The sequence below is a fragment of the Megascapheus bottae genome, chromosome 19 (genome assembly GCF_031878675.1).
Source record: "Megascapheus bottae isolate mThoBot1 chromosome 19, mThoBot2.hap1, whole genome shotgun sequence".
Classification (NCBI taxonomy): domain Eukaryota; kingdom Metazoa; phylum Chordata; class Mammalia; order Rodentia; family Geomyidae; genus Megascapheus; species Megascapheus bottae.
In genome coordinates this window covers 19,638,260-19,651,609 of record NC_143527.1, presented here as the reverse complement: position 1 = coordinate 19,651,609, position 13,350 = coordinate 19,638,260, and the positions used below count along the sequence as shown (strand labels likewise).

Below are 13,350 nucleotides of genomic sequence, written 5' to 3'. Positions count from 1 at the left end.
GAGGATGAGGTAGGGCTCTTCAAGTTAATGTGAGTCCAGTGCTGTAAGTGTAGGACTGCCAGTCTTGCTTCTGAGTGGGACAGAAAGGAACCAATGAACTCATGTCATTGGTGTTATGGAGACCATTGGAATGTGCCTGGATGGACATCCCAAGAGGAATCTTGATCTTAAACTTGGATAAAGCATCCTAACCTCCCAGAGCCCCCGCCATCTACCCCATAAGAGGGCAGGCAGAGGCACAGGTAAGAGGATTGAAGATGCTGAAAAGGCAAGGCTGATTCAAACTACTGTAAAAGTCCCAACCACAGGTCTCAGGCCCTGATCTTTTCTCTATCCACAAGCTCCATTTCCAAAAGGATGATGCAGTGACACACAGTGACCATTGTAGGCCAAGCAAAAGCAGACAAAGAGTCAGAAAGTAGGCTGAGCCATAACAGGATAAAATGTTGGCCTGGTCAAAAAGAAAATCCTTGTATTTGTTCTTTCTTGGCGGGCTCCAGGGCAGGAGAGCCAGGTAAGGTAGAGGTGTCCCTCATCGTTCCTGCTCGGAACACAGGGGGCGCTCGTAGTGATGGACAGATGTAGCGCAAGTCCCCTGTACCAGCAGAGTGCTAGGTGCTGGCTGTTCTGAGCACTGCAAAGCAGGCCCAGGCCACCCTCTTGCTTCCTGCTAGATCTCAAAGCTGTTGTTTACCAAGAGGGACCCCAAACAATGGCATAAAGTTGTTCTGGAAGGGGGCCCTGTTTGTCAAAACTCAGGGCCCAGGTCCTATCCTGAGTCAGAATCTCAAGGGCTTGGACCAGAGGTTCTGCTTTTCACAAGAGGTCTCCATCTAATTCTTACACATGCTCCAGTGTCAGGCCCTCCCCTGTAAGGATGGTGAGTCCATTGACTGACCTGCAGATGCTAGGTGCTTGTGTTCTGCCCCTCATCCACTCTGCCAGCTAAGGAGGAGGCCACTGAGGGGTCTAGAAACTAACATGAGGTCATAATGTCTCCATTAGCGGCAGGAAAAGCCCAAATCATTACATCCCGTTCCACCTAATTTGTTCAATATGCCTTCAACAGTCACAGAATGTATTTGGGCTGCTTGCTTCCTCCTTTCCTGGTGGTCTTGCCATGTACATTGAAACAGTGTGTCTTCTGTGAATTCATTTCCATAAATCTGAAGGTCTTGCATCACAACTAAAATATTGCATACATGTCTAGTACACACAAAGAACCAGTGGACACATGGTGAATTTATACCCGGCTGTGGGTGGGAAAAGTGAGAGAAATTACAAAACATCAATGAGTGATGTTTCAGTGAGACAGAAATTTGATCCTTTCCTATTTTAAAGAAATTGTGGGGAATCAGTCTAAGGTTAGTATTTTATGAAATCATTTAGTAACCAGGAACCTACGAAGATTCCCACCTCTCATCATCCTCAGCCTATACTTTCTACTTTAGTGCCTTATATGATGACCCCAGCTCTAGCCTACCCCCATCTCCTGGTTAGTACAAATGATAAAGAGAGGCATGCCTCCTTACTATGAAGAACTCTTCCAGGGAATCACACATGGAGTGTTTCTCCTCTCTCCTCTCCTCTCCTCTCCTCTCCCCTCCCCTCCCCTCCCCTCCCCTCCTCTCCTCTCCTCTCCCCTCCCCTCCCCTCCCCCCTCCCTTCCTCTCTCCCCTCCCCTCCCCTCCTCCCCTCCTCCCCTCCCCTTCCCTTCCTTTCCCTCTACTGCACTGAGTTGTCTGATCCAATATGTTGTCTATAAGTTCCTGCTCCATCCACTTCATTCCCTTGATGATTTAAGTTTTGAAGAAAATGATTTGTTTTGTAGAGTTTCTACAATCTGGATTTTGCTGATGACATCCACAAAGTGTCTTTTAGTAGGCATCTCTGTTTCCTATGCTCCCATGGCTCCATCCAGGGCAATTACCTGGAGATTTGCTTTCTGGAAAGACTCCTTCAAAGTGTGTTCTTCTATCAGGGGACATGCGTCAGCATCATGTCCCATTACATCTTTTTTTGGTGACAAGTCATAGCCACTGGCGGTCACTCCATTAGGATGATATTCTTCATATATCATTTTGTCCATTTCAGCCAATACTTCTATAAAGAGAAATTTCTTCTCATGAAAGCTTGCATGCACTTTCTTAGAATAATGGAGTTTGCAAAAGTGAGATTTTGTTTGATTCTCTCTTGGCCAAATCCTAGCATCCTTCAAATGAGCTTTAACTTCTTCTTTTTTTTTTTTTTTTTTTTGTCAATCCTGGGTTTCATCTCAGGGTCTGATCACTGTCCTTGGGTTTTCTCAAGGCTAGAGCTCTACCACTTGAGCCTCAGCACCACTTCCGGCTCTTTTCTATGTATGTGGTACTGAGCAATTGAACCTGGGTCTTCGTGCATGCTAGGCAAGCACTCTACCAATAGGCCAAACTCCTGGCCAGAAGTGAGCTTTAACTTCTAAAGAAGCCATCCCCAGCATTCCTGTTTCTGGTTCCTTTCTCCAGGACTTCAGCATTGGAAAAGCTATACCTTGCTGCTAGGAGGTCAGTACTTCAGCTGGACAGCCAGAAGAGGACTTTTGGACTCTTTTCTGTTTCACTTCCTATCAGTCCTTACCTGTGTGAGCACTGAATTGCTTCATCTAATGTATATCTCTGGTACTTCCCAGAACACAGAACTCTGCTCAGTAACTGTTCTGGGACCCAGCAGCAAATGGTGTGCTCTTCACTGATCCTGTTCATCCATATTCCAGCTCTCACCTATAGCTTAATCATGCCAGGCTCCTGAGGCTTCCCCTTCTCTCTCCCTCTTTTTCTCTCTACCGTCCTTTCTAGACCATCCTCTTCTCTATCTTCTATTTTCACTTTTGTGTGTGTATGCCATTACTGAAGTTTGAGCTCAGGGGCTCTTATTCTTACGTTGTTGTTGTTGTTGTTCAAGGCTGGTGCTCTACCACATGAGTTATACCTCTACTTCTGGCTTTTCCTGGTTAATTGGAGATAAGAGTCTCACAGACTTTTCTGCCCAGTCTAGCTTCAAACTTTGATCTTCAGATCTCAGCCTCTTGAATAGCTAGGATTACAAGCATGAGCCACCAGCGCCTAGCTTTCTTTTACTTCTTACTCTTTATGCTTTGCTTCCTTGACCCAATTCCTCCCCCATTTCCTCAGCCTGTTACAAATGCATCCATACTTCAGGGTTCACACTGACCCATGAGATGATTGAAGCCTTCTTTGATCTTTCTCAGCTTCACTCTCATGCAGGGCTATGGACAGCCCCTCTAACCCTATGGCCTGGTCCCCCAGTGGACCCCCAGTGTCTGGGGCTGAGCCTTCTGCACAGACTGCATCTATTATCCCAGTCATGCTCAGCACAAAGCTGTTGTGACACCAATCACGGAGGGTTCATTGATTGAAGCACAGCTGTTTTTGCACAGATTTTGAAAGCTGTCTCTACTTGATGCCAACACTCCATAGAGAAGAGCAGGAATTCTGACATCAGGCTTGGAAAATTTTGATGCCTACATGAATAATGTGGTAGATTTGTTTTCATCTGTTGATTCAGGGATAATGGCAGTCATAGGCTGGAGCTGATGTTCGGTTTTACATTAGCTTTTTCTTGCTGCAACCAAATACTTGAGAAAGCCAACTTAAAGTAGGAAAGGCTTATTTCGGCTCTTGGTTTCAGAGGTTTCAGTCCATGGTCAGATGTCGCCATTGTTTTTTGGGTCTAAGATGAGATAAGAAGCTTATGGTGAAATGGCACATGATACAGCTGAGCTACTGGCTGCATGTTGGTGAGAGAGAGAGAGAGAGAGAGAGAGAGAGAGAGAGAGAGAGAGAGAGAGAGAGAGAGAGAGAGAGAGAGAGAGAGAGAGAGAGAGGGAGGGGAGGTTCTAGGAAGTCAAGTATAAGTGATCATCTATATCTTCTGATTAGGCCCCACCTCCCAATATTCCTAATAGTCTACTGAGCGATTGGTTAGTGTTCTTGTTGTCCAGTCACCTCTTAGTAGTGCCTTCAGCTGGGGACCAAGCTTTCAATAAGTTAGCCTTTGGGGACATTTAAATCTGAACCGAAACAGACTCTACAATTGCTGTTCTCAAGACAGATGCTTCTGGGTCCAGAACTACATTCAACTGTAGAAAACTTTCTGTAGCGGCCATATATAGTTGAGTATGAGGAATCCAAGTTTTGGTCAGGGACCAGGTTATCTATTACTGTTTTGTATCAATAGATCAGCTTTCATCTTTTACTAATACTTCTGGAGGCTCACAGCTAGTACCAGGTGTTAGATATTGATTGTGGTGGAGACATAATGAACAGAATATTTATGCAAATCTTTCTTCTCAGAAATCAGCTTTTTTGTTCTTCTACAGAACTATAGAAGTATGCTATTGTATACTTTTTTTTCCTCAAGTATAAAGACACTGTAGCTAGTGTTCCACTTGATCCTACGGTAAATGCATAAAGTAGATCTCTGGTTGAGGATGAGAAATGTTAGATGCTTGTTTAATGTTTCATTAAAAATGAAATGTCCTTCTAATCCACAATAGTTTTTTCTTAGAAGAAGGCTCAGGCTTATGGGTGGGAGTTGGTATATTGGATAATGCAGATATCTGTCTGCTAAGTTTTTTTTTTAACGTGTAAATATGAAAGGTGCCATTATTAGATAGACTCACCATTTCCTTGGGTTTACACTGTGGATTAGTTCTTTGATGACTGACTTGTCTATTGGATGTTCTGTGCCAAGATATAATTTATACTCAATGCATTGAGAAGAAGGCTGTTGCTGGCTACTGATAGCTCATGCCTGCCGTCCTAGCTACTTAGAATGCTGAGATCTGAGGGTCAAGGTTCTAAGCCAGTTCATCAGGAAAGTCCATTAGAAAAAAACCAAAAGTGGAGCTGTGACTTAAGTCGTAGAGCACTGGCCTTGAGTAAAAAAGCTCAAGGACAGTGCCCGGGCCCTGAGTTCAAGCTTCAGGATAGGCACAAATAAAAGAAGAAGTAGGCAATCATAAATGGCAAATAGAGAGAAATAGGTAATGTGCAAGGAGCAATGGGCAAATAAAGGGGGAAAAAAACCTAAGATCCAAATTGCCAGGTAGTATTTTATGAACTCTCCCAGTATTAACTTATTGGTCCACACATTAATTCTTCAAGGAAAGGGGCTGTCATTATGTTCATTCTACAGATGTTGAAACCAAGACCTAGAGAACTAAAATATGTCTGAGGTAGTATCACAGCCTGGAAATCTGATTTGTTTATATCCTAACCACTTTCATTTCAAGGCCAGATTAGGTACTCATAAGCTATGATGAGCTGATCTAATATATAGTAAGATTTTTAAAAACCATGCCCACTGAAGCTACAAAGATTTACCTGGAGTTATCATACTGCATTTTGCTGGTAGCATTAACAACAAATTGCTTTTTTTTTTAAACTCCAAAAAGCAGTATGTGATAAGAACTATGAAGTTTTCCATTTCTATACTTGATTTACTAATTCTAGTCCTAGAAGTTTTATTTATTTGTTTGTTTATTTTTTCCAGTCCTGGGGCTTGAACTCAGGGCCTGGGCACTGTCCTTGGGCTTTCTCAAGGCTAGAGACCTACCCCTTGAGCCACAGTTCCACTTTTGGCTTTTTCTGTGTATGTGGTACTGAGTGCTAGGCAAGCACTCTACCACGAGGCCATACTCCTGCCTCTAGAAGGTTGTTTAAAATGACAGTTCAACCAAAGTAAGAAGGAGTTTGCATGAAGAAGTACATTGTATGCTCTATAATAATGGAAGTCTGGGAGTAAATTAAGCACCCTAGAATAAGGTATGATTAAGTAAGTTCACAATACATTCACTGGTTAGACTATGAAGAAACTATTTTAAATGCTAAGTATAAAGACTATGTACAAGGGCAGGAAAATACTTCCTATGTTAAGAGGAAAAAGAGGGATAAAATATGATTAGGGCAATTGATATATAAGCAGATTGGCAGAACCTGAAATGGGACAGGCAAGAATTCTAGTAGTTAGGTGCTTAAGATGTTTTTTGTTATTATTGTTGGTGGTGATGGTTGTGGGACTTGAACTCTGGGCCTGGGTGTTGTCTCTAAGCTCTTTAGCTCAAGCTAAAGCCCTACCCCTTGAGCCACAGCACCACTTCCAATTTTCTAGTGGTTAATTGGAGATAAGAAACTCACAGTCTTTAGGTCTTTAATGCCTGGGCTGGCTTTGGACCATAATCCTCAGATCTCAGCCCCCTGAGTAGCTAGGATTACAGGTGTGAGCCACCATGCCAGCTTGTTTAAGATTTTTTTGTTCTGTTTTTTTTTTCCGTCTTCAAATTAGTAGTGGCATTATGTTTAACAGATAATGATAAAAGAGCTGGTGGTAGAGGGTTGAAATGATAGAGGAAGTCGCTGGGGACTATGGGTGGATTTTTTTCTTTGGCTGCTTTTATCCCTAAGTAGTCCAATGGCAGCCAGAGGGGTTTAAGGTGGGGAAGAGGGTGGAGGCTTATTCAACCCAGGTGCTCAGTAAAACTAGAAGGGCCACTGCTACTGGAACTATGGAAGCTGTCCAGGTCAAGTTTTTTCTTCAGTCTTTGCTTACCTCACTTATCCCACTCTTTACTTACCAAGTTTTCAAGTCTTAGATGTTTTCCTCCAACAATTTGCCCAACTCCCATTTTCCTGGCTGACTTGTCCTCCGAGGTGGATGGCATTCTTCTCCAGCATACAAAGCTGATGGGCCACAGGAGCAGGACCTTTTGAAGGTACCTGGCCTGCAAGGGCTGGAATCTCAAGCTCCTCAGCACTCACTTCCTGTGCAGGATGGAGTGATTTTGTGGTCCTCCTCCTTATCTCTAAGGCCTGACAGGCTAGTTTGGGTTAGTTAGGTTCCTTTTACCTCTGTATACTACAATTTTATCATCTAGCTTTTCCCAGCTTCATTAAATAAAGGAGCTGCTGGATTTTGCAGAGAGGCCCCAGGGTAGGAAATGAGATGTGTCCTTATGCACCATGAGCCTAGTCTGAGCATTCCCCTAGGAGTTTTCATAGCAGATGGGCTGGCTGAGCTGCCACCAATGTGGTTTTAGCTGTCCATGTCAGGACAGGGCTTTTGGAGGAAGGCTCTTTGCTTCGGTCTTGTCAATACCTGGCTGGCCATCCACAGTCCCATGTGACAGGGTAGCTGTGCCCCCGCATGTGAATCTGCGGGAACCTGATGTCACCTATCTGCCTGCAAATGTGGAAGTGGGTGTGTCTGTGCACATGGCCTGGTGTGCCTGGTTTCTGGACAGCAGGGTCTTTTAATAGACTGTGCGCACGGCTCAAGTGAACAAATGGTTTTCAGATTAGTGAATTATTGGAAGCTTTGTGTCTTTAAGTGCACGACTGCGATGCATTAAGCAGAGAGCTTTGGATGCTGGCGTCTTACCTGTGCTCGTATTGTGTGTCCCCTCTGTGTGTCTTTGGGAATGGGCTCCTGGCACGTGTCCTGCGGTACCAAGGCGTTTGTTCCGTTGTGTGGAATGTCTGTGCGCCAGTGCTTAGGTCCAGTTTGCGGCTGCCTGCTTGCTTTCCAGTTTTCCTTGCGCCCCGCAGTCAGGCTCTGCACGTGCGACAGCCTCCGTGCGCACGTCCCTGTGTGACCCGTGCGCGGTGCGCAGGGACCTCCGGGTCGTGTGCACTTCGTGGGCTCGTGCACGGCTCTGCACTAACGAGCGCACTTCCACATGTCCGAGAGCACGTCCCTCTCCATTTGTGCGCGGTGTGTGTGTGTGTGTGTGTGTGTGTGTGTGCACGCGCGCGCGTGCGTGCGTGTTGGGGCATTGCCCGCACGCTCGGACCCACGGGCAGCCAGCGACCCTTACTGGGTTCCACGCGTCCCGCGGGGCTGACCCCTCCTCCGCGGCGCCCCGCAGCGGGCCGCAGCGATTGGCCGCAGCGATTGGCCGCCCGCTCGCTCCCAGCCGTCACCCCGCCCCCTCCCCAGCCGCGCGCCCGCGGTCCCCGCTGTCCCCCGCGGTTCCGGCGAGGCCGCGCCGCGCTGCGCTCCGCTCTCATTGGCTGCGCGCGCCTTTGTGTGGCGGCAGCTGCGGCCCCAGCGCCTTTGAATGTCGAGAGGGGCCGGGAAGGGAGCCTTTCCATGGGCCATCTGTCTCCCCGCCAGCCGCCGCCCCACCGCCGCCCGCGCCCCGCGCTCCGCCTCCCGCCCCGGCGGTTCCCGCAGCCTCGCCACCGCCCGCGCCCGCGCCCCGGAGCCGCGCCACAAAGGGCCCGCGCGCAGCCGCCACCGCCGCCGCCGCCGCCGCCGCCGCCGCCGCCGCCGCCGCGCGAGGAGCCAGGATGGTCCTGGTCCACGTCGGCTATCTCGTGCTTCCAGTGTTTGGCTCTGTGCGAAACAGAGGTATCGCTTTTTCCTTTCGGGGTCTGCTTCGGAGCGTGGATGGCCGCAGGCACCGGGGTGGGAGCCGCGGGTGGCCGGGGGGCTCTGGGCACCACCGAGAGGACGCAGGGAGAGCGGTGGCTGCCCTCCGCCCCGTTTCGGGTGTGGGGACAGCCGCTCTCGTGGGAGCTTTGGTAGTGAAGTTAGGGTTTGGTGGATTTGGGTCCCTCCCTTCCCAGCCCCATCGCCCCCCAGTTCCCTGCGGTGGACGTGGTTCCACCCCCCATCACAGCTCCTTCCCCCGAATTACCTTGCCCTGTATGATCGGAAGAAGGTGAGAGAAACGAGTGTGTGCGTTTGCATGAGAAAGAGAGAGAGAGAGAGAGAGAGAGAGAGAGAGAGAGAGAGAGAGAGAGAGAGAGAGAGAGAGAGAGAGAGAGAGAGAGAGAGAGAGAGAGAGAGAGAGAGAGAGAGAATGAATATGATGGGAATGTACGCCTGGTTTTCTGTGCACCCCCCCCCCCCACACACACACAGTGTGTGCTTTCTGTTATTTGTGCTTCACAGCTCTTCAGTTTTTGGTACTTAACACCGACGGTGGTTTAGTTGGGATCTGGGCATTCGACCCATCCCGTGCCCCAGCCCCCACCCTCTTGTGGGCACTTGCACATTTCCTTGTCCCATCCAGCCCTTTTTGTGTTATTCCCCTTATGCTTATGGCCCTGCTTCCTCTCTCCCCGCAATTGCCTTTGTGTGACAGTTGCATTTATGGGCTCTTGATTCGTGTGTGTATGTGACTGGGTGCATGTGTGCGTGCGTGTGTGTGTGTGTGCGTGTGTGTGTGTGTGCATGTGTGTGTATGTGCATGTGCGCGTGCGCGTGCGTGTGCCTTAGAGGGAGATCAGACGCGTGCTGCCGTGCATCCCCGGGCCGGGCTGGAGAGGGTTGTCTGGCCCATGGGTGTTGTGCTGTGTGCGCGGGTGAGGTGGGAAACTGCCCCTTACACCAGGCCTTTGCCCCCAGGGCTGTTGACTTTGTTTTTTAACTGTGATATATGGGGTGTGTTTGCACGGTCCCCGTTCTCCACATCCCCTTTTTCCTTACATTCTGCTACAACAATAGCTCAATAACTTGATTCCACCCCTTCCCCCCCCCCACATTTCTTCCATTTTCTTTTAATCAAAATTTCCCACCTCCCAAAGCAAATCCAAAATGCATCTCAATTCATTTTTTTTTCTTTTTGTATTCTGCCTCTGGACTCACATTTCTCTTCTTGGAAATGTTTCTTCTCTCCCACTTCACGTCTGCTTAAATTCCTGCTGGCTAAGGCCCTCCTCCCCCAGCCCCTTCCCTTGCACACTGAATGATGTCTTCCCTGGCTGACCCGGCTCCCCTATGGAGTCAGGGTGGGGGGTGGGGTCGCAGGGCCAGCGCTTTAGTGCGCCCCTGGACTGGACTGGGCCAGACTAGTGAAGCCGGGCCCTCTTCCAGCCCAGCTGTCTCCAACCCTGCACCCAGAACCCAAAAGGCAAGGTTCCCTCCCCCCACCCCCCATAGGCCTGTTTGAACTGCAGTTTTTTTGTGTGATGATAGAATGATGACATTCTGCATTTATCAAATCTTTTTTTTTCTTCATTGTGTAGCTCAGTGAATGGTCAACTCGCTGCTGTGTGCGCTGTGACCCTTCTGCCTCCGCATTTAGCTGTATTGTGACACCCCTCTTAACCATTTCCTGTCTCCATCCGAGGAAGGCATTGCTATTTAAGCGGCAGTATCCCCTATCTCAGGCCAGCTTAGCATGGGGTGGGTGGCGGGGAGGAATGAGGGGGGCTGTAGCACATCTTGAAATGCCACCCCCTCCCTCATACAGTTTTCTCTTATTACTTGGCATTTCCTCTTAAAAGCGGGTGTGGAATGTTACACTAGGCAGAAATTAAAAAATGATTAAGAAGGATGTTGAGCCTGAAAGTATAATTATCCTGATTAAATCATTATCATCCTCATTAATACCACCAATCTCTAAATACCATTGCAGCATGCGGGTTTCATGTTTTGAAATTCAAATGGTTCAGCTGCCTTTAAATTTTACTTTTGATATCACTCCTCTCCACTAACAAAAGTTCAAAAAAAAAAACACCCCAATTCTGCCCAGTCAGTCCAAGTTTACTTTCAGGGCAAACACGCCCACAGGAAATTTAAGTGCTAAGGGGTGAGTTGGGCTGTGGGTAAAATTTAGCCCAGTGTGCTAAGAATTCATGACCTTCCGATAGAGGATACTAATGCTTAACTCAACAAAGTCCTAAACCACAATCTTCTTGTAAAACTATTCGATAGTCTGCCAGCTTAAATCTGTTCTTTTTAGTTTCCATTGTAGTAGTGTAGGATGTAGGCCATTTCAGAATAGATGTAGAGAAATAACCATTTTTGTATCTTCATCTTGTTTAGCCGAGTACATTGCACTGTAAATCCCTGTTAAGTGGATTCCTTTTGCCTTGGCTTGGAGGCTACAGCACCTTACTCTCCAGTTTTCTGGGTGGTTATTTGGCCTCCTGGCAGCACCCAGGAATAACTGGAAATTTTATTTCGTTGGAGGCAAAAATGACTGAGTATATATAGTGAAAAGAAAATCTTGGATGAAATGGTAGTTGCTGCTATTATAGCCTCTGAAAATTTGGTGCACTAAGCTCTCTGGCTTAAAGGGAAGTCATGGCCATAGGGTCTTAATTGTTTAATTGTACAATGTCAAGAGCATCTTTGGACATTTGCCCTGGCCCTCAGAGCTTCCCCTTTAACAGCCGGCTCCCTTCTGTTGCCTGGCCAGCCAGACCTGCTTCAAAACGGAAACAAAACCCCAGCAATCATGAAAGAATACGGCCCCTACTTGGAGGGTCCTTCCAAAATAAAGTCCCAAGTAGCCTCCCCAGACTGCCACTTGGCAATCTGAAAAGAAAGAGGAAAAAAAAAAACAATAACAGAAAAGAAAAAAAAAATCTCAGCAAAATGGTTTTCCATTAAACAGGGGTAGCGTGTTCTGCTGTGCTGAATTACTTCCTGTTCTTATTTTGTGGGTAATTTTTTTCTGTATCAAATATCCTTTTGGTTGTGTATCTTTTTCACCTTTTCTTGTACTAAAACTAAAGCATGATCTGTATTTTTTTACATCCCCCAGTTGACAATGTACAGCGCTCGGTTAGAGATGTTATTACCCTGCTGAACTGTACTGTGGTTGTGTAGCCCGGGCCATCTGCTCATTGTACGCTGCTTTTGTTCTGTTGCCCTTCGGAAGCATGGTGGGCCCAGCCTTTTTTTTTGTATCGTGTGCATGATGACATTGTTACACACAGAATCCACTAATACTAATATACAATCTCTCAATAAAGAACTAGTTTTCCTATATTAACCTAGTGTGCTTTTTCTCTTGCTGTTTTCCCATTTATTGTCGTATCCTGCTGTTTAGATTTTCCCCTTGCTTTTCTATTCCCACCCTCACCCACCCCCCACCTCCCATTTGTAAGATTTGAGTGAATGCCTTTTCTTTTTACTTTACTCCCCCCCTCCTTTTTGTGGTATAGATATGGTGACTTTAATCTCATCTAGTCCATATCTTTTAACAATAGAAGTCTGGGGCCAAGGGAGGAGTCTTGTCCTGCTACACTGAACAGCTCAGTTGCATAGAGATCACCTATCTTTGGCTACCTGGGGATTCAGTATTTCCCACATTTCATCTTAGTTTCCAAGTTCTATAGCATTGGGTTTATTTATGATGCTGGTGAAGAAAAGGAGAAATAACACTTTGAGAAAAGGGATACTGTTCTTAACTAGCAATCTTGTAGCATTTCAAACTCGCCTGATAAGCCCATTTTAAGTTGTGTTTTAACTTTTCTGTTTCCTGTGTCATTGATTTACTGTCCTTAAAAATCATGCTGTGGGTGACATGTGACACGGAGTTAAAGCTCTGATCAGAAACGCTAAGGAACCTTCTACTATGTGCATATTTAAATTTTGGGGACTTGCAATGTAAGTTTGGCATTGAGATCCTGACTAAAGAAGATGTTTGAAACAGAACCCCACAGAGACCACCCTTTACTGGATCCCAGGATGGGCAGCTGGACCTGGTACAGTAGGAATAAGGTCTGTGCCCTCTGCCGGCTGTGAGCCAGTTAAAGCTGATTATAGTCTTCTTGCCTGACAGCTGCTTCATCTGTGGCCCTAGGGCCTCTCTTGGGAGAAACCAAGCCCGATCTTGGCCATTGTCTAAGTGTGTGTGTTGGGGGTGGGGGTAGAGATCTGGAGGGAAGTCAGGACAAATGTCCAAATTGAATTGGAAGAAGAACCTTTAGAAACAGCTCTCCCTCTCCATCCCATAATTGCATTGGAGAATCCAGTGAAGAGATTTTTCCCCCCTAGAGTGAAACCCAAATTCAAACATTTGTCAATTATACCTATTCATTTTCAGCCCAGAACAAGCCTTGCCAAATGAGGCATTTTAGATACTAGAGGAAATCAGTTGATTAAAGAAATTCATGGTTTCTTCAAGGGGTCAGCATTTTGAAGCAGTTTCTCTTGGTGGACGTGCCTCCATCCTGGCTTCAGTAGATTGTCTCCAGGGCCACCTCTGATCCCTGCCTTGCAGCCGGTGGGCACTTTGCTGCCTGACCATTGTGCTTCCTTGCTTTTTTTGTGTGTGTGGCCTCCTTTGACCACCCCCCCCCCCCACCAAGCTTGCCCCTCAGTCTGCACTTTCTACTTTGGTCCTTTGTTCTCTAGCTCTTCCCAGCCTGGTGGGAGAGCTGAGCTGATTTACTGTGACACATGGACATATAGCCCAGCAGAGGCTTGGGCTATAGTGTGAACAAGAGGTCTCTGCAAGTTTATGGGGCCAGTTGTTGAGGATTTTGTGTAAAAAAAACTTTAAAAAATATTGTTTGCACCAGACTTCACTTTGATCCTAGTTTGAGAAAA

General features: G+C 46.9%; 1 protein-coding gene across 1 annotated transcript in view; it reads left to right on the top strand.

Annotated features, from left to right (window-relative positions):
* Positions 1-8,342: 8,342 nt before the first annotated feature.
* Ark2c (arkadia (RNF111) C-terminal like ring finger ubiquitin ligase 2C) overlaps positions 8,343-13,350 on the top strand; it is a 94,052-nt gene continuing 89,044 nt past the window's right edge. The window contains exon 1 of the mRNA XM_090353162.1: positions 8,343-8,409. Coding sequence (XP_090209288.1) covers positions 8,349-8,409 — 61 coding nt within the window. The 5' untranslated portion in view covers positions 8,343-8,348. The remainder of the gene's footprint in view (positions 8,410-13,350) is intronic.